The sequence below is a fragment of the Arabidopsis lyrata genome (genome assembly GCF_000004255.2).
Source record: "Arabidopsis lyrata subsp. lyrata unplaced genomic scaffold ARALYscaffold_3, whole genome shotgun sequence".
NCBI classification, from domain to species: Eukaryota; Viridiplantae; Streptophyta; class Magnoliopsida; order Brassicales; family Brassicaceae; genus Arabidopsis; species Arabidopsis lyrata.
The window spans coordinates 10,675,188-10,700,754 of record NW_003302553.1 but is presented as its reverse complement, the minus strand read 5'-3'; the positions used below and the strand labels follow the sequence as shown (position 1 = coordinate 10,700,754).

General features: G+C 35.6%; 5 protein-coding genes across 8 annotated transcripts; all 5 read right to left on the bottom strand.

Annotated features, from left to right (window-relative positions):
- Positions 1-20: 20 nt before the first annotated feature.
- Positions 21-3,235, bottom strand: LOC9319491 (casein kinase 1-like protein 10). The gene is made up of 14 exons (XM_021032821.1): positions 2,915-3,235; positions 2,784-2,824; positions 2,577-2,646; positions 2,345-2,493; positions 2,167-2,262; positions 2,009-2,079; positions 1,697-1,758; positions 1,557-1,620; positions 1,378-1,462; positions 1,155-1,281; positions 1,004-1,077; positions 835-898; positions 642-760; positions 21-482 (listed from the first exon to the last, which is right to left on the bottom strand). Exons 1-14 carry the CDS (start codon positions 2,988-2,990, stop codon positions 252-254), a joined length of 1,329 nt encoding a protein of 442 aa, XP_020888480.1. The 5' UTR covers positions 2,991-3,235; the 3' UTR covers positions 21-251.
- Positions 3,236-5,315: 2,080 nt separating this feature from the next.
- Positions 5,316-7,748, bottom strand: LOC9319490 (putative pentatricopeptide repeat-containing protein At3g23330). The gene is given in 2 exon segments (XM_021031293.1): positions 5,316-7,106; positions 7,108-7,748. Coding segments are annotated over 2 exon segments (2,148 nt in total). The 5' UTR covers positions 7,672-7,748; the 3' UTR covers positions 5,316-5,522.
- A 62-nt stretch (positions 7,749-7,810) lies between these two features.
- Positions 7,811-9,425, bottom strand: LOC9319489 (uncharacterized protein At4g14342). The gene is made up of 4 exons (XM_021031295.1): positions 9,370-9,425; positions 9,103-9,188; positions 8,889-9,012; positions 7,811-8,076 (listed from the first exon to the last, which is right to left on the bottom strand). Exons 1-4 carry the CDS (start codon positions 9,373-9,375, stop codon positions 8,029-8,031), a joined length of 264 nt encoding a protein of 87 aa, XP_020886954.1. The 5' UTR covers positions 9,376-9,425; the 3' UTR covers positions 7,811-8,028.
- A 134-nt stretch (positions 9,426-9,559) lies between these two features.
- Positions 9,560-14,214, bottom strand: LOC9319488 (serine/threonine-protein kinase tricorner). Its single transcript, XM_002883375.2, has 14 exons — positions 13,980-14,214; positions 13,266-13,631; positions 12,728-12,902; positions 12,204-12,287; positions 11,879-12,120; positions 11,553-11,778; positions 11,354-11,433; positions 11,183-11,267; positions 10,898-11,029; positions 10,695-10,808; positions 10,535-10,582; positions 10,358-10,442; positions 10,210-10,266; positions 9,560-10,069 (listed from the first exon to the last, which is right to left on the bottom strand). The coding sequence occupies exons 2-14, from the start codon at positions 13,487-13,489 to the stop codon at positions 9,915-9,917; spliced, it is 1,707 nt and encodes a 568-aa protein (XP_002883421.1). The 5' UTR covers positions 13,490-13,631; positions 13,980-14,214; the 3' UTR covers positions 9,560-9,914.
- A 7,737-nt stretch (positions 14,215-21,951) lies between these two features.
- Positions 21,952-25,235, bottom strand: LOC9319487 (probable methyltransferase PMT1). 4 transcript variants are annotated; one of them, XM_021030301.1, is made up of 8 exons: positions 24,841-25,235; positions 24,382-24,675; positions 24,131-24,295; positions 23,873-24,055; positions 23,192-23,786; positions 22,948-23,060; positions 22,634-22,854; positions 21,952-22,552 (listed from the first exon to the last, which is right to left on the bottom strand). In XM_021030301.1, the coding sequence occupies exons 2-8, from the start codon at positions 24,628-24,630 to the stop codon at positions 22,234-22,236; spliced, it is 1,845 nt and encodes a 614-aa protein (XP_020885960.1). In that variant the 5' UTR covers positions 24,631-24,675; positions 24,841-25,235; the 3' UTR covers positions 21,952-22,233. The 4 variants fall into 4 exon arrangements, with proteins under 4 accessions (XP_020885960.1, XP_020885958.1, XP_020885961.1 ...); XM_021030299.1 differs by having other exon boundaries at positions 24,760-25,072; XM_021030302.1 differs by having other exon boundaries at positions 24,382-24,636; positions 24,760-25,072.
- Positions 25,236-25,567: the final 332 nt, after the last annotated feature.

Here is a 25,567-nt window from a genome sequence, read left to right as displayed (position 1 = left end):
GAGACACTTGACGTCGTCTATTAATAGATTTAAGTGTTTGACCAAATTTGAACTAATATAAACAAAGTACTTGTGTTACAAGTTACATATACCACTTTATAAAATTTTATGAACAACTATAAACACAAAGCGGGAGACAGATTACTTTCTCTCCTCTCAAAAGGGTAAACAGAGAAAAATGGACTATAGATTTTTTCATTGTTTACACATTTTCAGATTCTTCCAAACTTGCACAATCTTCTTCCGGTAACTCATTTCCGCTTTCCAGAACCGATAGTAAGCAGATCGAAGCTTCTCAGGCCGTCATCACGCCCAAGCCTTGTGGATGACTTAGTTTCTTGACCCGGTTGAATCTTTTGGGCACCGCTTGTAAAAAGTTTACTTGAGCGGTTCTCACTAAGCTCACCTGATGAGCCAGGTTGGCTGCTTGATATCACTGCCATCTTTGTAGCAATCTCATTTCGGGTTTTTTCAGACACTTGCTGCGTATTGCAACAAACATCAATATGAGATCAATCACTTTGGATGATGAAGTAAATGATTCTCATGATTGATACCAAACACTCAGCAAAATAAACATGATTCGCAAACGAGGTACATCTATAGAGGATGCAAAGAAAGATACCAAATAGCAAACTAACCACTTCTTTGGAAGCATCATCAGAAAAAATGTGCTTAGGGCGAATACCATGACTCGATACATTTCGTCTAGTGAATGCTTCAACTGCACCTGAGAATCTTTCTCGCAAATCCTGCCCGACTAAACAAAAATAGGAAATTAACTTCTGAGTTTATACTTCAACCATCTCAGCGTAAGACAAAATCAAGTTATACCTAGAGGCTTTTCATTTCGTTCCGCAGATGGTCCTGGAGGGTCTAGAGCTGGTTTTGGATTTGGCTGATGGAAATGAGACAAAACATAAGACAAATATGAGATTTTCAGAGTAGTTTACGGTTTCTAAAAGTTTGTTCATCATCACATATTGACGCAAAAAACACTAACTCTTGGTTTCGAAATAGAGCCACTCTGAGGATATTTCAAGATTGTCCAATCAAACACATAGTCGAACTGATAACCTGCATGAGTGGTGTAAATGGTCCATATACCGAAAGAGTCTTTCTTACACTTCAAAAATACGGTAGAGGTTTCTAACCTTCCCGAATAAAAAGGTCTCTGAAAAGTCTTTTCAGATATGAATAATCTGGTTTATCCTCAAACCTCAATGATCGACAGTAATGGAAATATGATGTGAACTCAGATGGAAATGACTTACAAAGAACCTGCAAACAGAAAAATCATGTTTATCGAAAAGTTCAAGAAAAAGCTAAACATCGTCTTTTCGCGATACAAAAGCTCTATTATAGACAATGACGTACCTCTACTGGAGTAAGCATCTTCTTTTCACTAATCTTTTCATATTTCTGTTTCTTGGTACCAGCTTTTAGACCTTGCCATGGTAGACTGAGACAAGAAGATACATGCCATCCAAAGTTTAAGGATTTTCATGTTTCTTTAAGATTTCACTATTAATACACAGTCAAAGATAGTTTCCTACCTTCCTCGTAGGAAATACATCAGCACATAACCAAGAGACTCCAGATCATCTCGCCTACTTTGCTCTGCAAGAAGATACAAGAAATGTTACAAATATATCATGAAAGCAATTCAGATGTGTGACATGGAAACATTTCTCACCGATCCCAAGGTGTGTGTTGACACTTGCATACCGAGCAGTTCCAGTTAGATTCTTATTTTCCCTGTAAAAGTTTCAAGAAGAGTGCATATAGGAAATTACCAAGCATAAGACCTGAATCAACCTAGGAAAGATAGAAAGTTATCTTATCAAAAATATATGAAATGTAAAAAAAAAACACCAATGCAGATAGACTCTTGTTTAAAGAAAGATCCAACTACATAATAATAAGTTTCTTTAGTTAGATGCATAAGAACATCAATACTCATTTCTAGTGAAGCACAACAAAATAACCAACAAGCAAGTATTCTCACCTGTATGGTATATGCTTGTGTGTCTGAAGATCTCTATACTTTTTAGCAAGCCCATAATCAATAATGTACACCTGAGGTTGAATTCTAAACTCGTCACACCATACTCGATGCTAAGAACAATTATACGACATACTAAAGCCGAAACTAGAAAGCCTTACCTGGTTTGCTTTGCGACCGAGACCCATCAAAAAGTTGTCCGGTTTAATATCACGGTGAAGAAATCCTCGAGAATGCATATACTCAACTCTGTTTATCTGCAGTAATATTCAAAAGAGCTAACATTAGCAACCGAACATTATCTCGATATCATGAACTCAAAAGGGTATGTATACTTACTAACTGATCAGCAAGCATTAGAACAGTTTTCAAAGAAAAATTCCGAGTGCAATAGTTAAACAAGTCTTCCAAGCTTGGACCAAGAAGGTCAATCGCCATACAATTGTAATACCCCTCAACACCGAACCATTTGAGATGCGGAACACCCGCTGCTCAAAAAGAAAACCAAAAGAAATCAGACAAATGGAAACAAAAACGTTAAGAGAAATGAGCTGAGATATGAAAAACTCACTTCCTCCTTGAAGAAGCATGTATACTTTTGATTCATAATGCAGCTGAGGATGCTTTATCTTCACAGGTTCCTACCAACAAAGAAATGTATAAGAACAGATCAACAACTACTTTATAGAGAACAAAAACAAAAGAATCAACAATATTTTCATATTCAATAAAAGCTAGTGTCACAACATGTTTCAAGATTCACTAATCTGTAACATACCAGCTTAAGAGCAACTTCTTCTCCAGTTTGAACATTAATCCCTTGTAATTACACATACCAAAATCAATATTATTATCAGATTTACTCTAAAGAACAAAATACCAAAAGAACTATCAAATAATGAATGATACCTATATAAAGTTCACCAAATGATCCACTACCAATCTTTCTACCTAACTTGAACTTGCCACCGAATACATGATCCATCGTTTCGATTCCAATAAATACTACTTACAAAGCGGTTAATGACTCACTTAATATAACATTCTCATCATTACAAAATAGTAAAAGGAAGCTAAACCCCTAATCAAGATTTGCTAGTAAAAGTTCAGAAAGAATTTTCTGAGGAGTTTCTATATTTTCTGAGGATAATCTTGAAGAAATGGTTTGATGACCGACTGGAGAAGTAGAGGAGACGAAAGAGAAACAGAGACAGATGGTTTTGACGGATGTTATTTATTTATCTCAATCTTCTCTATCATTACTACTTTTATTAAAAAAATATTTTTAGTCACGGGAAAGGGAAAATAAACGAACAAATAATAATATTTTAGTACTGTTACTTTCCCACTCTATTATATTATTCGCAAAAAAAAAAAAAAAACACAATAAAATAAAAAATAAAAAAGGACAGAGAAACAAGTGTATAATGGATAAACGAAGGGTTGATGTAAAAACAAAAACTGAATAATAATGCAAGGATGCATATTTTTGTGCATTAAGAAGAAAAAAACTGTCACTATATTCTTAATTTTTTTCTCTCATTATTATCATTGGATGTTTGAGCTTCTCATCATAGTGATGCAAATTTCATAAAATTTTCTATTACTTTACCTAATTTTTCTCTTAACTATTTTTTTATATACCAAATCCACTCTATAATTTATGAAGGTTGTTCTTCTAATATGGAATATGGTCAGAACTCTCAACTCTATATCTACTCTCTCTTTTTTATTTCTGTCGACAAAAAAAAAAAAAGATATCTACTCTATTAAAAATATATTTTTATGACTTGCATTGATTGAATTTAATAAAGATAGATGGCTGCAAAAGTTTCTTTAATGTTTTTTGCTTTCTTTAGAAAATTGCCAAATTATGAACGATCGATGTAGAGCCAAGCAAAAACCAAAGTCAAGGAAAAGACAAGACAAGAAAACTAAAAGCGAAGTAAGCTTTGTGTTACCGACTCTCCCAAACACCAATAATGTTTAAAAGAAAGAGTTTGATGATAATCAGCACAACAAATAATCCTTAGCTTTTCAATTTACGGCAAATTGCATATTTAGGGTTTAGAGTTTAAGGTTTACGGTAAATTGCACATTCTGAAATGTAGCATTATGTTAATGATAAAATGCAAGGAGCAAAAATATTTGCAAGAATAGTGAAAACAATGAATCATAGATAAACAATTGATAGAGAAATCGTAAAAGTAAATATAGTTCAAACCCATGTACTAAAAATCGGCCACCTAGCCGCCTAGACGGCTGATCGGGTGGAGACCGCGGCGATTTTGTCTAAATCGGTATGTCCGCCTAGGCGTCCGTCTAGCCCGCCTAGACGGCGCCTACCCCAATCTTTTTTTTTTTTTACATTTTTTTTTTGATCAAAAAATCAAAACGTCCCATTTATATTCATAATTTTTATAAAAATCATAACTTTGACCTTAAATTCTTGTTTTCATGTGTTTAATGTAATTTTAAAAACAATATTATATAAATTTCTTATTTATAATGGATTAATATGTTTTTAAAATATTAAATAGTCTTAAAACTAGTCCCCGATTAATCCCCATTTAATCTCCGATTTTCTTGCTAAGCGCTAGGCCCACCCACACCGCCCGACTAGCGCCTAGCGATTTTTTTAACATGGGTTCAAACATAAACGATCCAAGAAATACAATGCTTATTCTATGTACACTACATTTCGGTTAAATTTTTATACCACTACGGTAACTTTTCTTTAACTATGTCATCAATCGACATTGCGATAAGACGAGTTGGTAAGAAATTGGTGGTAACGCAAATTTTCTGAACCGTAAAAGTTAAAACTTGTATTGTGAGTTGTGACCATTTTTAGGCTCTAATTAGATGGTAACAGTCATTTTTGTTGCATGATAATTTTATTTCTATGTTTAATTTAAAATAATATTTTACCAATCTTTCGAATAATATATAGCCACTTTTTATTTAATTTAATATATAGCCATTTTGTTAACAAAAAAATTCGTCATTTCGTTGTGTCAACAATCAAATCCAATCATAAATATGTAATCAACATATTTTATAATAATATAACGACTAGTCGATTTTCCACTACATAGAAAATGAATGTTCCTAGTGCCAAAAAAAGGATCCAATGGCTATGGTTTATCATGGGCAATGAATAATAATGTGAAATTTTGGTATAAATGGGTCAGCTTCTGTCTGTTGTTGTTGTATACACAACAGATCATATATTTATGTCCAAACATTCCCATTTATTGTCTGATAAATAAATACAAAACCATGCAAAATCCACTTTACTTTTTTTTTGAGCAAAAACAATATTTTGGTCTTTGTCAATTTCTACATGATTGTTCTATATTTTTTCCATTTACAAATTGGTTGAATTCCATTAAAACAAGAGATAACAATACATTTCTTTGGCTAACACTACAATCTGTGTAATGAAACATATATTCCCTATGCGACGTCGCTCTGAATCTGAACAAACATGAAGTCAAAAAAGTTTCACACTTCATTACCAATAGTCTCCACAAGAACAGCTTCCACGGTTAAAATGGTGGAATCTGCTATTATCCCTTACAATAATCTCTCTCTCCGTGATCTTCGAGATAAACTTGATCGCGACATGACAATCCGTGCAAATCCTTATGTTCTTAGTGACTCTAATCGTTGTGCCAGGTTCTGTGTTGATGATACCAAATGCAACAGCCAATCTCTCGCTGTGTCCAAACAAAAGCTCTCTCTTATGCTCTTCGTCTACATCGTGAAGCACGCCGCTTGTGTCTGCAACATAACCTTCTTTCTCCATCTGTTCCATTACAGCTTTAAGAAACTCGTTGATTCTGTCCATACTCGGATGCGATCTATCTCCTGAAACAAACCCATGAGTCTTGTTTTTCATTTCGATCCAACTACAAGCTGGCTTTTTACGTAATCCTTTTTTCCTCACTCTTAATCTCAGTTTCGCCATTTCTTTCCATCTCCCATTAGACGCATACATATTGCACATCAAAACATAAGCTCCCATGTTTTCAGAATCAATTGTGAATATCTTCTCTGCTACCTTCTCGGCTAGCTCAAGATTCTTGTGAACGCTGCAAGAAGACAATAAGGTAGACCAGACACTACCCGTCGGTTCAACACGCATCTTTGAAATGAAATCGTATGCTTCTTCCAATTTCCCTGCACGGCCTAGAAGATCCGCTACAGCTGCGTAATGTTCTAACTCCTGGTTTAAACCATAAACCTTAGTCATGCTGTTGAAATATCCCCACGCCTCATCAACCAACCCCACATGACTACAAGCAGTTAGTACAGCAACAAAGGCCACTTGATTCGGTTTCACTCCTTGCCGTTTCATCTCCTCAAACAACGAAACTGCTTCATGCCCATGACCATGTAACGCATGACCCATTATAATAGCCGTCCATGATACTTCGTCGTGTAGATTCATCCTGTCAAAAATCTTCCTAGCAGCCTGAATATTTCCACACTTTGAGTACATATCGACAAGTGCACTAGCTATGAATATATTTCTCCCAAAGCCACCTCTTAATACATATCCGTGAAGTTGTTTCCCAAGGTGCAAGGTAGCTAGGTGAGCACAAGCAGGAATCACACTTGAGAACGCCACAGCTCCTGGCCTAACCTTTGCGCTCACCATTTGCCTAAATAATCTCAGAGCCTCATTGTATCTACCGTTCTGTACATACCCAGCTACAAGCGAGTTCCACGAGATACTATCCCGACGATACAAGTGAGAAAACACTCTTTCCGAGTCTTCAATCCGAGCACTTTTAGCATACATATCAACCAAACTACTCCCAATATATACATCACTATCAATCCCTTTCCTAATCACATACCCATGAATCTCTTTTCCCTTAAGAACATCCACATACTCAGAAAATATCGGAAGCACACTAGACAAAGTGAAAGCATCAGGCTTTAAATCACTAGTTCCCATCTCCCTAACCATTCTCAAAGCATCTTCATACATTCCACTCTGTGCATACCCTGCAATGACAGTATTATACGACACAACATCCTTTCTAGGCATCAATTCAAAAACTTTCCTCACACTATCTATTCCTAAAGGCGATAATGCAAGTTTCCGCCTTTAAATCTTCGTCTCCAAAATTGGAGGTTCTTTGAGGCATTTCGTCGAACACTTTACCTACACTAATCTTAGAACCCATACCAAGAAGCTTAGAATACATATTCATAAGCGCATTACCAGTATACAAATCACAATCCATACCAAGCCTAACAATAAACCCATGAACAGACTCACCAAATCTCAAATCCATCATCATCGTACACGATTTCAGCACAGAAGGAAACACATTGTGATCTGGGCATCTCCCAGAAGCTCGCATTTCCACGAACGAAGCCAAAGCACGGGAGAATAAAGACTGGTCGGTGAAGCATCTGATTACTGACTTCCATGCGAGAACAGGAGGAGACTCGAGGGTTTTGAAAACAAGCAAAGCTTCGTGCAAAAGTTTAAGGTTTGTGTAGATTGAGATTACGATTGAAGCAGATGTGTGAGAGAGTGATTGAGTTCTGATGAATTGCGCGTGAAGCTGCTTAGCTTGAGATTTGGATTTGATGCGAGTAGGGTTCTTAATCAGGGTTTTGATTAGGGCTTTTGATGAACTCATTTTTGTCTCTTCAGAGATTCACCATTAGCAAACATAAAGGTTTGATTTTTTTTTTATTTTTTTTTTTGGTTCATTCATTTATGTCCTCTTCAAATTCAATTCTTTTGCAATAGTAGTTCGAGTAGCAAAAAGACTTGAGTTTTTCATTCAGTAACTGAAGTACAAATGTTTCGATTATGCTCAACAATCGCGGTATCAATCGATTCGGAACACTACAATCAAGAACTGCATTATGAACTAGAAACAAGAAGAAGCCTTTTTGACAATTACATGGGCACAGCAGTGCTAAGAAGAGGAGTTCTAAGAAGTAGAATGTTTTCTGATTACAATTGCCACACGCACACTTGTTGTAAGCTCTTACTCGTCTTCTCTTTCTGGAGGAAGGCCGCAAGGTAAAAGCATTTTCTGCAAAAATCAAAGAATTTGTGAGTTATAAACAAAAGGGAAACATGAGTTTGATATTATCCTGGATTAGAAGGGAAGGGTTAATTCGGCCTTGCGAATTTCAATCTATTAGGAGTTCTAGACCTACAAATTCTAGAGCCGCATAAACTTAAGTAAAAGCTATTAGCAAAAATGCAAAATCACTGACTCTAAATATTGGACAAAAGAACCATAAGATATCAGTTTGAAACAACCTTCAAGATTCGTAGTTTCCTGCTAACTTAAGATATGAAACAATCTGTTGTGGACAAATACAGGGTAAGCGTTAGAAGAGTTTCATGCTGCTCCCCTTTCCGGTTGCAGAAGCCAGGAAATATCGTTGAGTAAGTTCCATTCTCCATTTTCAATGATCTTTTCTAAAGGGTATGGTTTCCAAGGAGTTGTTGCTGATGCATCATAAGGAGGAATGTTGCGTGTAAGAGCACATTCGTTGATATCAAGTTTTTAGGTTTCTCTTCAAAAAACTTCGGGTCTCAAGATCATTTCTTAGATTAAAGGCACTCTTCTTCCAAAACATCTAGGAGAAGATCTTGAAATCCCAAAGTTCTTTAAGAGATACTTGAAAAACTTGATAATAACGCAGGTGCTCTTGAGACCCAGAAGAGAAAGATATTTAATGGCTTCTGCAACAGGAAAAGGATAGCAGCAGGAACGCTTTACCCTGTTTGAAACAACCCTGATTGTTCCTATCCCTTAGACACTAACACACTAACATTCTCAATATAATTCCTTGACATGAAACTACGAGATGCAAGAAAAAAAGAGAGCAAAACCTGCATGAAGTTGTAGCGTTCACGGCCAATGGATTCGTTCTCAGCGATTGCAAAGTAAGAAAGCATCGGGTAGTGACCAATGTATGAAGCATAACTATCACGCTGAATGTTCACAGCCCATTCACTACACAAAAACATACATATACATACACATTCAAATTAGTCCACAACTATAGAATCATGAAAAATCCAAAAAAAAGTGAAAAAAACTTACAATCTGCTTAAATCTGCATGACCAGTACCAACATACTTAGTTTGAAGATGCTCAAGCTGAGAATTTATGTTAAACCTATCACTTGCCTGCACATAACAAAAAGTGAAATTACATAACTATCTGATGCTTAAAAACCTAACCTTTATAAGAACTAAGGCAAATTCTTCCCAGATTTCAACTATGCTAAGTTTAATCTTCAAGAAACTGTATAAAATTGAAGACAAGAACAAAAACAAAAATTAGGGTTTCGAATCGAAAGAGACAAACCTGCATCTTTCAGAGAGTTCGCAAGAAGAATTAGTGAATTACAGCTTCTGCTTCACTTTAATTAGGTTTGTTTTGTATATGTTTCATTGAGAAATAGATTGGGCTTTGATAATGGGCCTGGCCCAAATCCATTACTAAGAAATTGTTAACACGTGGCTATAAATATGAGAACCGATACAAAAGAAAACCATACCAGAACCGGAATTTCAATCAAACCAAATCAAAATATGTTGATAAACATTTTCCTCTTTAGAACTGTGTGGTACAAACCAAATTTGATTTACCCAAACAAATAAATAAAACCCAAATTCTGAAAATGACTATTTACTTACTTTTGGCTTCAAACTAAACCTTTTGAACAACCAAACATTATCCTATGTGGAAACTGTTGAACAATCCTTTTAACCTTCTCTATTCCCCACAATCAAACAATTCAATCTCCCACCATAACCTTCACTGCCACAAAGGAAACTGTATTTTCTCCAACCGTAAATCCGCTACCTCAACCGTCTTTTGGTGTGTTAACCGGGACCAAAGAGTCTGGTTCAGGCTGTGGCATTGTCGAAACGCGTGGTTGAGGATGATAGGGTTTCACTAGATGAGCTGGAATTGCCTTCTTTCTCTGGAACTTCTATCTGCGGTGGCAAGAGTTTCATGAAGCTTCCTTGGTGGCTTGTGGTGCTACTGGCTGATTCATCCTCTGTGAAATGTTTTTTTAAAAAACAATTCTTGTTAGAGCTAAAACTATATGATAATATCAGACAATTCTGAGACAATGAATTGACATAGATTGTGATAATGTTATATATGTAATGTCTTTTAGATGGGAAATGCATTTACCAAAGAGGGATTTAATTGATGGCCGCTTCGGCTTTGTGCTCTTCTTCTTTAGCTCAGCTGCAACAGTAAACACAAACACAAATTACAACAGAGCAAACATGGAATACGTATACTTACAAGTCAAATTCGTTATGTAGGTGAGATCTACCTATTCCTGGTAACTGATCATCATTTACGATTTCAACGTTCTTGTACGTATAACCCACAAAGTTTATGTCTTTGGATGAGAGCATCTGGAGAGAAACAAAAACAAAGACACTCTCATGTTAAGAATGCTAATGACAACACATTGTATATGAGACATGAAAGTAAGAAAATTTTGTACCTTTCTCCATGGACCTGATTTTGGCGTCTTCGGAACTTGCTTGTCAGTCTGTTACAGAAGAATTCATATTAGTTCTATATCAACAGCTGCATATGCATCATTGGACCGTTGCCATTATTAAAATATGTAAACCGTTCTGATCGAAACACTTAGTTTTTACCTCTTCAAATTTTTCGAAATTTTGGGTGTCTAGCTCGTCATTGACTTTGGGAATAAACGCAGCCTTCATTTGATACAATTTTTCCCATTCGACACCTCTGAACCAAGGGTGATCCTACAAGAAATGCCAGCAAAAAGTGTTTTTTAGGCATTTATCGATAGTCTTTAGACACAGGGAACTTCGAATTTTAAAGCACAAAGCACCTTAATTTCATTTGCTCCTTTTGTTCCAATCCTTTGTTCTACGTTGCATAAAAGTCTACAAATTAGATCCTTGGCTTCCGGTGATAGCCTAACCTCATCCGGGAATTTTAAATAATTTCTCCAATTTACTATCTGCATTAAAAAGAATAAGAAGATATGCAGAGATGTATCATTAGAAGATCAAGAACTAAATCGAATGCAAAATTTGAGATTACTAGAAGTCTAGAACCGTATAAAATCCGATATTTGAATGGAAGGCCCGTATAAAAAGTGAGGATTGGTTACCTTTCTACAAGTTGTCATTGGCTCATCTGAATAAAATGGTGGAAACCCCACAAGCATTTCATACATGATCGCACCAAGAGACCACCTAAAGGAATAAAACCCAAAAACAAATCATCAACAACAATTTATTTGAGTTAAAGAAACAAGACCCAACAGATTTGCAGCACCTACCAATCACATTCCATTCCATATCCTTTCTTCAACAAAACTTCTGGAGCAATATAGTCAGGAGTTCCAACTGTAGAATAAGCCTACAAAGATAAACATTCACTTAATACGCTTTAGTTTAACAGAGAAAACTGTGTGTTCAGTCTTGCAAAAGTGAACATCTCAGAAAAAGAAAAGACCGATTTTCATAACATAAACTCACAAGCATCCTTCTATTTCTCTGCCAGTTTTGCAGTTGTTCCATTTGAGAGGGAGTGCGTCTCGATGCCACAGGGCGGCCGTCACTTTGTAGAGCCCCACTAAGGTTGTGTGCAACTACAAAATCTTTTTCCTGGAGAATACTACAGTCTAACGGCTTACATAATCCAAAATCTGATAATTTCATGTGGCCGCTTCTGTCGAGTAGCAGATTATCAGGCTTGATATCTCTGTAACAAATTGGAGAAGTAAATGGATGGTTAGAACAGCAAAAAGAAAAATGACACAAGAGTTACAAATTTATTCAGATAGCTGATTGCTTCACTAGACCTGTGGATATAGTTGTGCTTATGAATGGACTCGATAGCTAAGACAGTTTCCCCAACATAAAATCTTGCCTCATCTTCAGTAAGTGTATCTTTCCTCATAAGTAATGTCATCATATCTCCTCCAGGTAGATACTCCATAATAAGATACAAATACTCTTCATCTTGGAAAGAACAATACAGCTTCACAATGCAATTGCTATCAACCTCTGCAAGTAAATTTCTCTCTGCTTTCACATGCTCCACCTGAAAAGAATCAGATTTTCAACAAAAACGTAAAGAAAAAGAAAACAAAGATATATCAAATAAAAGCAGCTTGAAGGAGATACCTGGCCTCTACGCAGCATCTCAGATTTCTTAAGCTTTTTCATCGCATAGACATTGCCTGTTGTCTTCTCCCTACATATCCTAACCTGCATCAAGAGAAAAGAAAAACAGAAAAGAACCAAATAAGTCATTTAAGTCAACAGAAGCATAAGATTTCAAATTTTAAGCGCTATCCCAACACCTGGAGCTAACTGTATGATATATGCTGAAAACTACAAAAAGACAATCTGACTTTTAAGAAAACTTGTATTTATTCTCAGATGGCATGAACCCTACAGGCCACTAACTAGCCAACTAAAGATCAACGAATACAAGAACTATAGCAGGTAGGTTCATCCTCCCAGAAGATATTTGCATAGTGCTTCGAGCACACATGGGTGCAAGCCCTTCAAGGAGGGTAACCATAACAGGCATTCATGTTTTAACAATTATACATCACAGGAGACGGTTAAGATGATGTGCAGATATGCACACCAATGAAAAGCTGAGAAGTGACAGACAAAGTTTACAATAGAACTAATGCTACCTCTCCAAAAGCGCCCTTTCCTATCATTGTTAATGGCTCGAAGTCATCAGTTCCCATTTTATGTCTCTGACGGCGCATGTATTCAGTTTCTTTCTTCTCTAGATCCTTAAGCAGATTCTTTTGCTCTTCCTCAGAGACTTCTGCAGCAGCTAACTTATTTTCCAGCATATCACGTCTGCAGCAAATGCAATTACCAAAAAATGCTCTAAGGTGCACTTACAGGAAGTAAGCAAGAGATGTAAATAGCCCAAAAACAAAATTTTCTAGAGAAGTTTTACACCAACTTCTTGTCAATCCACATTATGATTTTACATCAACATTTCGGATAGATAAATTTCTCATAAAGATAACAAATTCTAAAAGACTCCTTTTGAATGCTAATTGTCAGCAACACATTTGTCTAATCTCCATCTTGCCATGCATAAGAACAATTATGCTAACAGACATATGTATACCAGAAACTTGTGCAGGTGTCAAAAAACTGAATGCTAATGAACAAAAACTTAATTTTATCTTGAAATATGTAACGAAACCATACCGCTCTTTTCTTTGCTGCTGACTTTGAACTTGTTTTTTGTAATGATTTTCAATATACTGTTTGGCAGCAGCAGCCTTCTGCTTAGTTACATTAGACACAGCTTCTTCACCTCCAACTGTTTTGGATCCTTCCTTCACATTACTTCTAGAAGTTTCCTTCTTTTTCGAGGATTTCTCCTTTCCTATAGACTTTAACTTATTCAGCCATGCTCTGGCAGTATCCATCGCTTACCCTTAACTCGATCGCAAACCAAATATCAAGACACACTCTTTATGTAAAAATCAGCAAAGAGTTTGATACGACGTCTACTTCAGCTACAATATTCACATGTCACGCGAGTAGACAGATTTCTCTAGTTCCTTGCACCTACAACAAGATAACATATATGAGCCAACAACAAAAGAGACTAGATACAAAAATAAGCTAAACCAGAAACTTGAACTCTAACAGAGCATGGAACGTTGATACAGAGAATTTAACCTAAAATGAGCATAAAGTTTACACCTTTACTCTCACCAGTTTCAGAAACTTTATCAAACTAGCCAAACCCTAACAGTAAATTCCCAAAAAAAATGAAATTTTGAGAATTCCCCATGATTAGTTAACCAAAACCACACTTAATGACATGATCAGTTCAAGATAAAAGCGATACCAAAATCGATTTCGAAAGAATAAACAGAAAGTAGACAAATGTACATAAGGTGAAATTCAGACCATAAGTTTGAGTCGGAGAAAATGTAGCAGAACTCAAATCAAACGATTCCGATGAAGCAAGAAGATGAGAACAAGTGAGAGGAGTGGAGAAAAACCCTCGAATCCAGGGAATTTTGATTCTTCAATTTCTTCTCCTGAAGTTTCGATTTTTAAGGGTATAAATTTGCAGTGAAAAAGAAAGGAGAAAGGAAAGTTTAAAGCTTTGCGTTGCTTTTGATGTGTAAAATTACTAAGAGACACAACACAACTGCTCTCTTGTTGGTTTTTAACACTTTTGGGAATTTGGTTTAATCTTGAAATATTTGACATTTAATGATGGATTAGGAGAGTTTTAATTATATAGATCTCGAGTTATTAATAAAACATATGTTACCTTATCTAGACGTAGACATATATATTATCCACCTCACTTGCTTCATCCCAAATCATTGAATTCTCCCTAATTTTAATATCTTTTGGTAATACTAACTTTAATATTTTAATATTTACTAACTACTGTAAGTATTAGTTTTAAATTTCTCTATTTAACTTCTCAAGTAATATATGTATAGGGAAGTTCAAAATACTCACGGATTGTGTATTTTATATGGAAATTAAAGAAAATTAAATGTTTGGAGTGTGACCTAGCTGATATTGTTCATCATGCTCAAATTAAATGCAAAGTGTGGTACATGAAGAAGCATTGTGTTTAGTTTGCCATATGAATGGTGTTTGGAAGCTAGATGTGTTTAGTTTGCCATATGAATAATCAATTGGGCAAGGATAGGTTTGTATAATATCCTAAGGACATGAAGTCTTTTATGTTACGATTAAGGAAACAAAGCAAAAGTCTATCAACACTTCAACCAAAGAGATGGTCGTCTAGTGGTAGTACAAGGGGTTGGTTCTCTTTTGTTTCGAATTAGTTTTTTTTTGGGACGGAGATACATTCTTTAAATCGGAATAGATTAGAGGGTTGGCTCCGGCTTACGGGTAAAAAAAAAAATTAATTATAGACCAAATATCTGGAACTTCCTTGGTTTTTTTTTAAACATTTTATTAAAGATAGTAAACACTAATGTGAGTCTTGTTATCCATTTATGTTAATGGATTGTTCAAACCTAAATAACATGACGGATTTTTTGATTGGTAACCAAACTTTTCAATAAAACTATCTAAATTCACGCGAAATTATAGTTTTTACGTTTATTTCATTAGACTACATAACTTTTAAACTGACACATAATTCGATAACTCATACATATAAGATATAACATATGTTTTACCTTTGTAAACATTAGTTTACTAATTCTACTTGATTGTTTTATCATTATATATAACATGTTGTTGACAAGAAAATTAACACAAAGTGAAAAAAATTTCAGAAGCCTTGATGTCCGCCGAAGATGCAGTATGCATCACGCCCGTGGCACTTCTAAATCACCATGGTCCTAAGCTTTAATTTCCAACTACTGAATGCTCTTTTGTACTTTTGTCCCCAAATTTTAGTTTTTTTTTCTTCAATCGTCACCAAAATTAATTATTAATTCCATTCTAGGCAAATTTTTGAAAATTTGGGCAAACCAAAAATTAATGTGGAGGAAACATTATCAATTCTTTACTGTAATCTTCATATTAATTAAGCGATTTTTTACTATTGATAGTCATATTTCACTTTTTAATTACAAAACAAAATATAATTAAAAACCAATTCGTTAACAAAAAAAAAGTTAATTCTTGTAGAAAGTTATAATATATGTACTAATATCTTCTAGAAAAAATACGTAATTTTTTCTTTCATCAATTATGTTTTAATAAAATTAAATTCAAAATTCCACTCTTTTTCCGGCGAAAGAATAGATTCCATTCTTTTTTTCTTCATTTTATTTGCTCGTTATGCCTCCTTCACGTTAAAAACCACTTTCAATACTTTAAATTTGAGGAATCAAACATGTAACTATATAAGTGACCAAAGTTGTCGAAAGTACAAAAATATACATAGCCCTAAATATAAAGTAAAAAAAAAAAAAATCTGAGATCAATGAATTCCATTTAAAAAAAAAAAATCTTCTAGTTAGCCTTTTTAAAAATTTAAGACAAAGTTTTGTGTTTCCTTGATTTTTGGTTCATAACATCGCCGGCTTACAAACCTTGAAAATAATGTTCTGCATTGTTTATGCGCCACAACAATCCGAATTTAAAAAAAAAAAAAAAAACAATTTTATATTTAGAAAAAAAACATTTTAAGAGTTTTAAGAGGATAAGGGTTCGATTTTCACAAACTTTGAAGGGCAATATGAACAGTTTTGATGTAGGGGAGAGTAACGTCGGGGACCATTTTTTGTGTATGCCAAACTTTATAGGTATGTATCACATTCATATTTTCGGAATAAATTTATTGTATTGTTCCATATATTCAATATATCAAACTTAGTGTTCTAAAAAGTGGTATAGGCGGTCGCCTAAGCCCCGATTAGGCACTAAGCGCTCAAGTAACGCCTAGACGACTGCTTCGGCTTCCAAAATCGCATAAGTTTTGTTTTAGTGTATTAATATTTAGGCGCTCACCAAAAAAAAAAAAATATTTAGGCGCTCAGCTATGAAATTTTTGCTTATTTTTACTTGATTTTTTTGTCAATATAATTTTTTTGTTTTTGTTTAATTTTTTAATAATTATATTATTGTTATTAAAGTAGATCAGAAATAATGTGTATTTCTCATTAAAATGAAAACCATGTACATAAAGTTGTTTATATACAAGTGATTAATCTAAACCGGTATTAACAAAATCCGGTTAACTAAACATACTCCAATACGCCTCCCTCAAACCTCTTAAACAGAACTGTGATGAGGTGAAAAGAGGTTTGAGATTGACATTCTCTGAAGTAGTGAGTGAAAAGGACCAGGATGAAGAGCCTTTGTCAATATATCTGCATGTTGGTTCTCAGTTGTGACATGAAACAACTTCAGAAAGCCATTCTTCACCTGATCTCTCGTGGTGTGACAATCAATCTCTATGTGTTTTGTGCGTTCATGAAACACTAGATTTGTAGCAATGTGTATAGCCGATTTATTGTCACAAAAAAGTTTTACGGAACTCTGAACAGTTACCTTCAAGTCTTTAAGAAGTTGATTTAACCAAAGAAGCTCACATGTAGCAAGAGCCATACTCCGATACTCTGCTTCAGTACTACTTCGGCTCACAGTCTGTTGTTTCTTAGACTTCCAACTGATCAATGATTTACCAAGATGAACACAGAAGCCAGTAACTGAACGTCTTGTATCTTGACAGGTTCCCCAATCCGCATCAGCAAAAGCATTAAGACAGAGATCAGAATCTGCAGCATAGAACAACCCTTGACCAGGATTACCTTTGAGATAACGCAGTACCCTGTGAGCTGCTTGGAGATGTATATCTGTTGGACAAGACAAGAATTGGCTCAGCTTATGTACCGCAAATGTGATGTCAGGCCTTATGATGGTCAAATAGAGAAGTCTTCCCACAAGCTCTCTATATGCAGTACCATTCTCCAATAATATCCCTATCTCTTTAGTCAAAGGAATTGTAGGATCCATAGGAACACGAGCAGGCTGACAAGCTAACATACCAGTAGAAGCCAGAATGTCTAATGCATATTTTCTCTAACAGATAGATATGCCTGTATCATTTCGAGCAATCTTCAATCCTAAAAAGAACTTTGGAGGCCCCATATCTTTAATCTTGAAAGCTGCATGTAGAGCATTCTTAAGAGCATGTAGATCACTGTCACTATTAGAGGCTATTAGTATATCATCAACATATACTAATAGTGCAGTGAATGATGAGCCGGTGCATTTTACAAACAGAGTATTGTCGCCTGGAGACTGTTCAAAACCAGCCTTTAATACTATCGTTGAGAAGCAGTGGTACCATTGGCGTGAGGCTTGTTTCAAGCCATACAATGACTTATGTAAGCGACAAACTGGATTAGGAGGAAGAGATGAAGTACCATTAGGAGGAGTATAACCTTGTGGCAAGCTCATGAAGATCTCTTCATCCAATACACCATGTAAGAATGCATTTGTAACATCCATTTGTGTCAGAGTCCAGAAAACATAGGTAAAATACCATGTAAGAATGCATTTGCTAAAGGACAAACTTCACAATGACTATGAGAAGAACTACTAGAAAACATAGGTAAAATACCAGACATATGTTGTAACTTGATAGAGGATGGATGTCCAAGGCGTTGATGCCAGAGATGTCCATCCACTTGCAAGGATCCACAGAAATTAGCTGATGCATTGACGGTAGAAGAAATGATAGCAGTCTCCAAGATGTATAGACTATGCATAAGAATTCCTTTACCAATCATCAAGTCCCGAGTATGGTCCTGAAGATAACATGAGACAATATAGAAATGAGCAGAACAATTTTGATCTTTTAACAAAGAACTGACACTCAGTAAATTGAATTTAAAAGTAGAAACATATAGAACATCATGCAAAATTAATGCTTGTGAGGTATGCACTGTGCATGTGTGTAATTGGTACCCTAGTGCCATTTGGGAGAGAGACTGTTACACCTGTCACAGGGAAAGTTTCACTAAACATAGACAGGTCAGAGCATACATGGCTAGTTGCTCCACTGTCAATTATCCAAGCACCATTAGGTAAAATTTAGTAAAGAGTAGATAAACATTGATGTTGAAAGGTGAAAATATGGTTTTCATATCTAAGACTTGAAGAAGGAAACTCAATTGAAACATTACCAGAGGTAGACGTGGTGGCCATGGCACCATGCTCAGTTATCGTAGTTGTAGGGTAAGGAGACGGCTGCTCTTGAACTCGAGCCTGAGTGTTAAGTTGATGAATCAAAGACTGGATTTGGTCAGGAGTGAAACTGCCAAGATCAAGGCTTGTTGCAGTTGTAGCAGGTGAGGGCATATAAAGAGCAGAACTAGGAGTAGAATTTGTTACTGCATTTGCCACTGCACCATTCTTGGGATATTGAGACTGCTGGAAATGATTCTGTTGAGGAAATGGTGGTCTTGATCCATTGTTAAATTGACCACGAGGAACAAAAGATTGCTGAACAAAAGACTGTTGAGGAGGTCTTTGAGCCAACCTATGACCAGGAGGGTAACCATGAACTTTGTAACACTTTTGTATAGTATGACCTGTACGGCCATAATGAGTGCACATAGGAGGTCTGTGTTGTGGCCTGAAAGCAGCATAAGCAACATTCTCAACAGGACCAGAGTAATATCTAGCATTCACATTCTCAGACTGACCATTATAGTATCCAACATTAGTATATGTTGAACTCTGAAATGCCACATTCTCCAACTTAGTAGATGGCTTAATACACGTCTGCCTCTCATCTTGTGTAACCATGTTGAAAACATCTTCTATAGAAGGTATAGGTTTCAACATCAAGATGTGTCTTCTTGTAGGCTCATAGGCTTCATTCAAACCCATAAGAAATTTTGTAACCCTACTACGCTGTTGTAATCTTTCCCAGAGAAGAGTTGCATTACATTCACACTTTCCACAAGTGCAAATAGGCAATTCAATATAATTCTTATATTCTTCCCAAAGAGTTACCAACTCAGTGTAATATGTGCTCACATCCATGGAGCCTTGTTGCAAAGCATTTAATCGCTGTTCTATTTCAAAGACCCTAGGTGCATCATCTTGTTTAAATCTAGCTAAGAGATTCTTCCATATAGCTTCAGCAGTAGACATGAATAACAAAGACTGACCAATTTTCTTGGAGACAGAATTCATTAACCACGTTGCAACCATATCGTTACACCTAGACCAAGAACCAGCATCAGGATGATCATTCGGAGGTTTAAGAATCGTACCATCAATGAATCCGAGCTTGTTTCTGACATTGAGTGCCATACGAACAGAACGACGCCAAGAATGAAAATCTGATCCAGAAGCAAGACGATCAGAAACTAGAACCAACCCTGCGTGGTCCGACGAATGAAGGAAGTATGGATTCTCATACTTTGATTGAGGAATCACTGTGCGATTTGGCGGAATTGCTCCCATTTCTTGTGAAATCGGAAGTCAATCGATAGAAGATTGTGCTGGATTGATGTTTGCGAAGAGAACCAGCAACAAATCAAGGTCAAAATGAAAAGAAATGAAGAACAAGAAAGTGATAGATGTGGATGCGGAAGAAGATCGAACACAGTGACTTTAAAAAGAAATCAAGTTCAACGGAGCTAAAATCGAGCTCATCGCGAACAAAAGGAGATCAAAAGAGCAAGAAACGAGCTATAATCGAGCTCAAAAAGAGAACAACAATGGCGGAATCAAAGAAAGTGATGAAGGAATGAGAAATTCTGTTAGAGTCTCTGATACCATATTAAAGTAGATCAGAAATAATGTGTATTTTTCATTAAAATGAAAACCATGTACATAAAGTTGTTTATATACAAGTGATTAATCTAAACCGGTATTAACAAAATCCAGTTAACTAAACATACTCCAATAGTTGTAGTTAATTTAGCAATTTTTTTAATTAATTTTGATGTTTTTGAAAACATATGATCTACTTATAATTGCTCCTATATATTAATATACTAAAACAAAACTTATGCGATTTTGGGCAGCCGAAACGATCGTTTAATCGTCACCTTAGCGCTTAAGCGAAGCCTAGACAACAGTATAAACCGTTTTTTAGAACATTCATCAAACTGCGTAACGCGTATAACTCAAGCGGTTCCAACAATAGTAATACGAAAACGAAAACAGAAACCACTATTTTTGTTTTATTCATTCATATGTTTTTTAACGGTCAATGTTTTCTTCATGATTAATTGTCATATAATTGTCATGTTAGTATGTAAGGAAATGGTAAAAGTACTTTTATCACACTTAGTAAAATAAGTTGAAAAACGTTTTGGATGATTAATTTATCATGTGAAGTCTGTAGCCATTTTTTATATGTCATTTCTTTTCAAGTTATTAAAGAGACTTTTATTATTTCCATCATAACGTGCAACTATTACTTTGGAATTTATATTCATATTATGTCTTAGTCATTATAATACCACAAATACAGATATATTAAATAAATATCTTAAATGATACAACTAATAAAATTCTGCATTAAGTTTTTGCCCGAACTTTTTTATGCACTTTCTTTACATTTTAAATAGCATCTTAGCAAATATGTCACCTAAACAAAATCTTCATGCTTATCATTTCACATATTTTCCTTATAATTTAGCTAAACTGAACATAAGAAGGATAAAATACATTATACACATTTATACAAACGAAGAAGGAGAAAATATTTTAGCTAAACTGAACTTAAGAGGGGTAAAATACATATCCTTCTTCATATTTATAATTTAATGATATAAGAGATAAATACACACGAAAAAAATAGAAAATAAGGCAAAAACAAAAGTTATTGTTGTATGAGTTTAGCTATAAAATGCAAAAAATAAAGATGTTATTGTCATGGTCTCATGGACTCATGGCTAATAAATTTCAAATCAATTATTTGGATAGAAATATAGAATAATCGAGAAAGTGGGGGTATCGATTATGGGAGTTAACTTAGAGAAGTGGACAACAGCTTCAAGCCTTCAACTTTGTGTCCACGAGACCAAAAAAAATTGTAGAATGCTTTCACATGTTTTAGTTTCCTTTTGGACCAATAAAATGTTATAATCATCAACTGCAATTATTCTTAATTATATTTCCTTTTTGTCTCTTAGAATAATCAATTATCTTCAATTTTGCTTGGGACATAACCTAAAGATATCTTCCAACAACAGTAAAGTTACTTATGACTTCTGAGTTTATATAATGGCCTAATGGGGACTAAGTAAACAACACGCATGCCTTTGTTTCAATCACTCTTCTTCTTTCTTTCTCCATTCATCACAACTATTATTCTAAAGAGCTCAAAGAGATGATTTCTCATCATCCAAAGTTTTTGGATTTAAGCTTTTATGAAGTATGACTCTTAAGATTGAATATAGTGTTTAGTAATGAATAATCAATCTATTAAACAATGATTAAATACATAAATTGCAACAAAAAGAGTTTCAATTGATAGGAAACTTTAGTCATCTCTAATGAACCATACAAACAAAGTATATGAATATGTAAAGAAAGAAAGATTTAAGAGAAAAGAACGTTAAATTGCCGCTATATAACGAATTTTCTTCGTTGTATGTTTTCGATTAGATTCGCCCAAGAAAGAAATCTCTTGTGAATGTTGTTTTTTTCATGTTGGAGGCAGTCTTTGGCCTCATCATCGTAATCACTCCAAATCTCTGAGGCTTTCACTTGTCAACCACAGTTTCTTCTGGACAATGAGTATGACATTGTCCGAGTCTTGGTCTGATTCTGAAGCTGTCTTGGTTTCAACTGCTTCCCAATGCAAAGCCTTGAGATACTTCTTGACAAGGTCGACTACGGATTGTTTGTCCCTTATGAGTATGAAACCGCTTGGACGAAGAATACGATCCATCTCCAACAGCAAATCCTCTGCACTACAACCTCTCTTCTTGATATCAGATATGATATCCCAAGCGTGGAGTAAATCATAAGTCCTCGGGTAAGTTGAGAACGCTTCACACCTGCAATATAATCATACGATAAATCACAGAGGAACATACTAATGGATTTCGAATAAGTGAGAGGTTAAGGGAGAAACTGACCAGCTATGAACAGCGCCCATCAGGCCTCTGTCGTATATCAGTTTAAGCGTGTTTGGTCCGTCTTCAGGGACAACATTCATAACCCAAACATCTTTTTCTTTCAGAGCAGCAGCAAAAGAACCCATGTTTGCTTTCATGTCCATTATGTTCCTGACAGTGTCTGATTGAATTTTAGGACTCAAGAGATCCCAATAAGTATCTACCCTCTGCCTCCAAGTTTCCTGTATGGACAAGTAATAATATAAGGTTAATATAATCTTTATATTATTGGAGATTCGATTGCAACAAATAAAAGATTATGGGCATAAACATACTGTATCCTTCTCAAACATGTCAGTGGAATAGCCGAAATCAGCTAGCCGAGGAGGAGGAGAGGTTAATCGAGCAGGCCATGGAGCCAATCCACTTCCCTTGGTTTTGTGGTCATCTAATATAAACGTTGAAAATGATTTAGTGAGCATATATGTTGTCAGATATGCTATATCACAAGAGTGTGAAGTTATTTAAACAGAATTATTTTCTGTCAATGAAAAGAAAGGAGAAATATGGAAAACTCACGGTCACTGTATTGAGTAATGCAGGCTTCCATGTTTACACCATACACAGCATCGGGGTCACTGTCAGAATTGCAAAGAGGAGGCTGGGTTCCAGGTGCTCTTTCCAAGTAACAATCGTTTGTCAAAGGTTTTTGCCAAATTACAGTTTGATTCCTTTTTGCAGCTATCGTCCAACACATACGCCCCACAAGAGCACTCATTTCTCTCCATATTCTGAGGTCCTCTTCATCTTGTGCATATGCTTCTGGAGACGAATATGCAAAATAGCCACCAGGTCTTAGCACCCTGTCTAGTTCAAGAAGAAGAATACCATCTCTTTGAAGCCAATCGATTCGGCAACGTGAACAGTGAGCAAGTTCAAAGGATCTGCTTGGGTATGGGAGCCTCTTGGTCCCTAGAACGCCAAGGTATGCAGGAATCCCTCTCTCAAGAGCAAACTGGATTTGGTTCTGATGAACATCATTAGGTGCCAAGGACATCGTCATAATTTCTGATGCAAGAAGATAACCTCCAAAGCTAGCAACACCGCAACCAACATCAAGAAATGTCCTCAGCCTTCCTCCATTGTTCAAAACGTTGTTTGGAAAATTAAGCATCTGAAATTTCCAAGAATAGTATCAGTAAAATTAAAGATGGACACACCTCTATTGCACATAAGATCTAGCAACTTCAACTTCCTTACATTTGCCATCGATGCAATATACTTATCAGCACCATAATGAAAATGTGTGCCTCCACCAGGGAAATTGATTTTCTCTCCTTTAACAACCATCCAGTTTTGGTCAGACTTCTCATGCGCAAGATGAGTATGAGGAATGTTCACTTTCCAAACTTCATCTCTACTTTTCGGCCACTTGATTGGAATCTAAACATATCAACAGACAAAAAAAAAAAGCTTCAAAACACCGATCATATCAACATAGCTATAAAAAATTCCCACCTTATATCCAGGAGGAGGAGGAATCAAGCAATTAAACCGCCTTTCAGGAGGAGGACAATGACGTTCATAATGCTCCATCAAAGACAAATCAAGCTTCAATCTCATTTGATATATAAGATTCCTATCTAAACAAGGAATAAGCTCCGAGTGTCGATCATCACACACCTTTACAAAGAATTAACAACAAATATTAAAACCACATTGCTAAAACTCAATCATCAATCAACACAACAAAAGGTCTATTCACTCACAGGAAAGCTTCTAGGTGTGAAACCATTGCCTAAATCTTCTACATAAAACGAGTTACTAGAAGTATCATCCTTCTTGATACTATCATCATCATCATCTCCACTCAATCCAAGTTTCCTTCCATACTCAATAGCTGATGCTTTATGGTTAGAGGAACCAAAGAAGAGATATACAAAAACAAGTACTACCGATGCAACGCAGACTAAAACAATCACCGGCTTCTTCTTCCCTCCGTCTGATCTCCCTCTCATCGCCGCCTTATAGTGTATTAGTGATTATTCAAATCAAAAGAGTTTCTAAAAAACAAATCATGGATCTGATTTAACAAACATCGATATCGAATCTCAAATCAATCCAAAATTAGCGTATTAAGGAGAAACCTAGTTTCGGAGGAAGCTTCAGATACAAGGTAGAGGAAGGAATCGGAGAAATCTGAGAAACGAATCGAAGAAGTCACTCACCAGTACAAGGAGAGAAACAGAGATCAAGATCAAGATCAAGATGCGAAATCGTAGGTTATTCAAATAGAGAGATCGGAGAAATGAGAGAGAGATTCGGATCTGGAGAAGAAGTTTCAGAGACTGCTTCTTCTTCTTCGTTGGTGTCTAAATTGGGATTTGAACGAACAAAAGTAACAAAGCGGCAGCGAAAGAGAGAGAGAGATGATGAGAGTGAAGAGAGAAATAAAAGCGTCAAAGTCGTTAATTCTTTTGTTTTTTCCATTGAATTTTGTTTAATTTATTTTTGTGTGTCGGTGATCTTTTTGTTTTTGTAACATGAATAATTGAAAGAATTATTTATTTATTTCAAGGCTTTTTGTGTTTGAATATTGTTGCCTCTGGATCTGCGCTTTTTTCTTAAGAGTGTGTGAGTGGGTTACTAGGAAAATAAATGACTCACCAATTTGGTTACACATGTCCCCTGTTCTAAAAATCCCCGCCTAGTTCCGATTACTCTCCGCTTAATCGCTAGGCCCACCCTCTCCGCCTCGATTAATGACTAATCCCCTAAAAAATCAGTAACCCGATTATTCTCCGCCTAATCCGATTATTTTCCGCCTAATCCGATTATTTTTCGCCTAATCTTACATACCCCGATTATTTTTTAGATTGCAAGTATAAAAAAAAACATTTTATTTTTGTTATTCAATCATTTGAATTGGGAGTTTGTGATGTTTTACATAACTTG

Bases quoted from the DNA above. Each gene is read 5' to 3' on its own strand.
- LOC9319487 (XM_021030301.1), bottom strand. From the start codon at position 24,630: ATGAGAGGGAGATCAGACGGAGGGAAGAAGAAGCCGGTGATTGTTTTA. The intron at 24,296-24,381 runs GTGAGTGAATAG...TTCTTTGTAAAG, and splicing joins TCACACCTAGAAGCTTTCCT to GTGTGTGATGATCGACACTC. The intron at 22,855-22,947 runs GTATGTTTATGC...TTGTCCATACAG, and splicing joins ACATGTTTGAGAAGGATACA to GAAACTTGGAGGCAGAGGGT.
- LOC9319491 (XM_021032821.1), bottom strand. From the start codon at position 2,990: ATGGATCATGTATTCGGTGGCAAGTTCAAGTTAGGTAGAAAGATTGGT. The intron at 1,759-2,008 runs GTGAGAATACTT...AAACTTTTACAG, and splicing joins CACAAGCATATACCATACAG to GGAAAATAAGAATCTAACTG. The intron at 761-834 runs GTATAACTTGAT...ATTTTTGTTTAG, and splicing joins ACGAAATGAAAAGCCTCTAG to TCGGGCAGGATTTGCGAGAA.
- LOC9319489 (XM_021031295.1), bottom strand. The intron at 9,013-9,102 runs GTAAGTTTTTTT...GTTTTTGTGTAG, and splicing joins CATGCAGATTTAAGCAGATT to TGAATGGGCTGTGAACATTC. The intron at 8,077-8,888 runs GTTTTGCTCTCT...TGATTTTTGCAG, and splicing joins AACGCTACAACTTCATGCAG to AAAATGCTTTTACCTTGCGG.
- LOC9319488 (XM_002883375.2), bottom strand. From the start codon at position 13,489: ATGGATACTGCCAGAGCATGGCTGAATAAGTTAAAGTCTATAGGAAAG. The intron at 12,903-13,265 runs GTATGGTTTCGT...CATTTGCTGCAG, and splicing joins CAGCAGCAAAGAAAAGAGCG to ACGTGATATGCTGGAAAATA. The intron at 11,030-11,182 runs GTAACCAATCCT...TTTTTAATGCAG, and splicing joins CAATGACAACTTGTAGAAAG to ATAGTAAATTGGAGAAATTA.